Source organism: Empidonax traillii, unplaced genomic scaffold, assembly GCF_003031625.1.
Source record: "Empidonax traillii isolate 1590-97213 ecotype Southwest subspecies unplaced genomic scaffold, ASM303162v1 scaffold432:size744455, whole genome shotgun sequence".
Lineage (NCBI taxonomy): Eukaryota > Metazoa > Chordata > Aves > Passeriformes > Tyrannidae > Empidonax > Empidonax traillii.
In genome coordinates this window covers 717653-721602 of record NW_020955625.1, presented here as the reverse complement: position 1 = coordinate 721602, position 3950 = coordinate 717653, and the positions used below count along the sequence as shown (strand labels likewise).

Sequence of the window (3950 nt, the reverse complement as noted above, 5' to 3'; positions counted from 1 at the left end):
AGATTTTTCTGAACAAGCAGCCAAATCCCAGGAAGAAGCTGTTGGTTCCCTGTGCTTTGGATCCACCAAATCCTAATTGCTATGTGTGTGCAAGTAAGCCAGAAGTGACTGTGAAGCTGAATGTGCACAAGGTCACTGTGTTAACACTCCAGGATAAGGTAAATCTTGAGGCTTCCTTTTTCATCTTAAAACTGTACATTTTTAAAGGCATATTTTGACTGAGCATTACCTGCTTATATTTACATTTCAGCTTTATTAACCAAGATGCTTCTTACCCGTGTGTGTTCTGTGTCTTGTGAAGGAATGTTTGCACTTTGTAATTTTTTGATGGTTTTAAAGCCTGTTCATACCTGACAACAACAAACCAAATTTGTACTGCATTTGAATAGTTCAGTAGCCACACTGCAGTGGTGTAGTCACAACTGATTTGTGATTCTGTCGTTTTATGAAGTATTCTGAAAAACTTTCCAGCATATCTGAATCAAAAATATAGTCATTTTGTTCACAGAAGTGAAAGAAAGAAAACTACATGCTCTTGGTAGATGCCAATAATAATAGGATAATAAAATCAACATAATTCAGGGTTCTTTTTCAATAAGTGTGTTTAAGGCAGCTATTGATTAAATAATCGTATTTGTATTTTCAGATACTGAAAGAGAAATTTGCTATGGTAGCACCAGATGTACAAATAGATGATGGAAAGGGAACTATCCTTATCTCTTCAGAAGAAGGAGAAACAGAAGGTATGAGTGCTGAAGGTTTTCAGATAAGAGAAGACAAAACCTTGGAAGAAACCATGCACAATATGTGTAGAGCAGATTGTTGCAGTGTTCATCCTGTAGATTGGTGTTTGAAGGGAATGGATTTGCAGGTGTTTTGGGTGCCCTGGGAATAGGCAGTGGGGTTGTGTACAGGCCTGCACGGCCAGTTCAGCTTCCCTGCATCAGCTACTTCCAGGATTCCTTCAAAAAATAGGGACCTTTGTGCAAGCCCCCTTCATTTTGTGCTTCTTAAATGGGGGTCTGTTGATGATGCTTGTAGGCACTACTGAAATACAGATATCATCTCCAGAATGTTCCTAAATGTAATTGTTAAATGCTTGAATGTGATGCATGAGGGGTAAATAAGTCAACATAAGTAGTTCTAACTCCTAACAGGTTAAAAGTCAGCTTTTACTATAAATATGGCTAATAAATGCTAATCCTAATGTTTCTACAGCATTCCTTTCATCATATGGGTTCAGGTGTAAAAGACCTTTATATAAATAAATAGCTGTAAACACTGCGGGTTTTATTGTTTTTGTAGCAAATAACCACAGGAAGTTGTCAGACTTTGCAATTCGAAATGGCACTCGACTACAAGCAGATGATTTCCTACAGGACTACACTCTGTTAATCAATGTGCTTCACAGGTAAGATTCTGAAATAATGATTTGGCCTGTGTGTAAGTAGAACAGTTCCACAGGGGTTTTCCACTCAGAGTTTTAAAATATATAAATGAAGTTCCAAGATTAAGCTGCTGAAAGGAAATACAGAGGTAAAAGAGGAATTGTTATTTTTTTAAATTAAATTATAGAGTTTAAGGTTTTTGGTTTGGGTGGGTTTTTGTTGTGATTTTTGTTTTTTTCACAACAGTATCAGAAAGGTTTGTTTGAATAATTTGTTGTTACACATCATAAAAACACAGTGCAAAAACCAAATACACTTTTGGGGAAACAACAAGCAAGAAACTGCCATTTGAAATAAAAACAAAGCAAAGTTTAAAAAGGAAAATAGATCCTTGAATGAGGTTTTCTTTGGGAAGGAGACTGGGGTTGTTTTCTCCTGGGTGTTTCAAAGCAGGTGTGTTTTTCTGCAGTGAAGACCTAGAAAAAGATGTGGAATTCGAAGTTGTTGGTGATGCCCCTGAAAGAATTGGCCCTAAACCATCAGAACCACCATCGAGGAACATCAGCAATGGTAGTGATGATGGAGCACAACCCTCAACATCGACAGGTAAATAACAGCATTTGGTATGATATGAAACAAAATAGTCTTTCAATAGTGCAGTCCAATTAAAGCAGTTGTCTTCAGTTTTATGACTTAACTTTGCCAAAACAAAATAAAAGGCATTTGAGTTGCCTCTGTGTATAACTGCGATAGTAAATAGAAAAATGCACATTTACAGTTGTTACAAAATGCACAAAAGTTTACAGTAAATACAACTTGAAATCGTATTATTTACCTGGCAAGGGCCTGGTGGGGTGTCAGTTTAAATGCATCATCTGCACAGGGATTTAAATAAAGTTAGACTCCTCCTAACTCATGGGCACACTGTTGCTTGAATAAAAAGAATCAACCAAATTTATCACCTCCCCAAAGAGAAAGGACTCTGCTCTCAGGAAGAAGTACCATCACCTTCCTTATGTGAACTTGCTTTGAACACACTCAAAACAGCTTAACTGAAATGCAAATGGAGTGCTTAAGAAGGGGAAGCTATTGAACTGGAAATGTCCCACTGTTTATAGGGACAGGGTGTACAGATGGGAGTTAGGGATCCATAGTTCTGTTTACACTTTGGGATGCTGTTCCTTTGCCTGGCAGATTGAAGCAGACAAGTATGTAGTCACTTGCCTCCTTTCTCAGGGGAGATTAAATTTAAAGAGCATTGCTAAAATTTATTTCAAATTATATTAAAAAATTACAGAAATAGCATAAAATTAGTTTTTACAGCGAATTTGTGCTTAAAAACAAATCCACTAGAGGTCTTATAAGTTCACATTTGGTTCTTTTTTGCCTTTTTGTACTCTCCATTGTTACCCTGTAGCTCTGTGAGTCTGCTCACCCTTCCGCTTCTTCCTTTGTGGGTTCCTTTTTGGCCTCTCTTGGGAGTTCTGCTGAGTGTGGATGGAGAGGAGAGGCTGCACTACAGCTTGGGGGCTGGGAAAGTTCTTTTCTCAAGAGCTGCTGCAGACAGCATGGGATTGTTCTGTTCTGTGCACTCAAAACAAGTTACAGTCACAGAACATGCCAAGTTGGAAGGGACTCACAAGGATCATCCAGTCCAACCCCTGGCCCTGCACAGCCCCATCCCCAAGAGTCACCCCCTGTGCTCCAGAGGATCATCCCAACCCTCCTGCAGCTCTGGCAGCCTTGGGGCTGTGCCCACTGCCCTGGGGAGCCTGTTCAGTGCCAACCACCCTCTGGGGGAAGAACCTTGCCCTGAGATCCCCCCTGAGCCTGCCCTGACACAGCTCCAGCCATTCCCTGGGGGCTGTCCCTGCTCCCCCCAGAGCAGAGCTCAGTCCTGCCCCTCCTCTGCCCCTGCCCAGGCAGTTGGAACTGCAGGGAGGTCTCCCCTCAGTCTCCCCTTCTGCATTTCCCTAATTCTTGGGTTATTACAATATTTTCCATACCTTTGGTGAAGAAGGAATAACAATGTGAAAACCATAATTTACAGTCATTTCAGGGAAATTCAGAACCCTCCTGCAGGTGAAGAACAGGGATAAAGAATGTTCCAAGGTGTATTAGAGACATGGTTACTTGTGTGCATGGAAATCAGTTGGAGGGCAGGCTGTCTCCACAGCATCCATCTGAGTGGGAACCCTGTGTGTTGCAGCTGCAGATCAGGACGATGTGGTGATCGTTGACTCTGAGGATGAAGGTCCTTCAGGCAACGCTGCCGATGAGGTGGAGAACAGGGGCCACAAGAGGAAACTCGGCCAGGAGTGTGAGTGTGTGGGGGCAAAGAGGGCTCGCGCTGGGCAGGGCTCGGAGCAGGACGACCTGATGATCGTGGATTCTGAGGATGAAGGTACTTCAGGCAGCGCTGAGGAGGAGAACAGGAGCCACAAGAGGAAACTCGACGAGAAGGGCTGCGAGTACGTCACTACCAAGGGCGTGTGCTGAGCTGGCAGAGCAGGAGGGAGAGCGTTTGATGGAACACACAAATGCCCCTTGACAACGTGCTAA

General features: G+C 42.2%; 1 protein-coding gene across 2 annotated transcripts in view; it reads left to right on the top strand.

The window, feature by feature from the left end:
* UBA2 (ubiquitin like modifier activating enzyme 2) overlaps positions 1 to 3950 on the top strand; it is a 20438-nt gene that overhangs the window by 14984 nt on the left and 1504 nt on the right. The window contains exon 17 of one of the 2 annotated variants that reach the window (XM_027894533.1): positions 3598 to 3785. In XM_027894533.1, coding sequence (XP_027750334.1) covers positions 3598 to 3785 — 188 coding nt within the window. Of the gene's footprint in view, positions 1 to 3597; positions 3793 to 3950 lie in introns of both variants that reach the window. The other variant, XM_027894531.1, reaches the window with a different exon arrangement.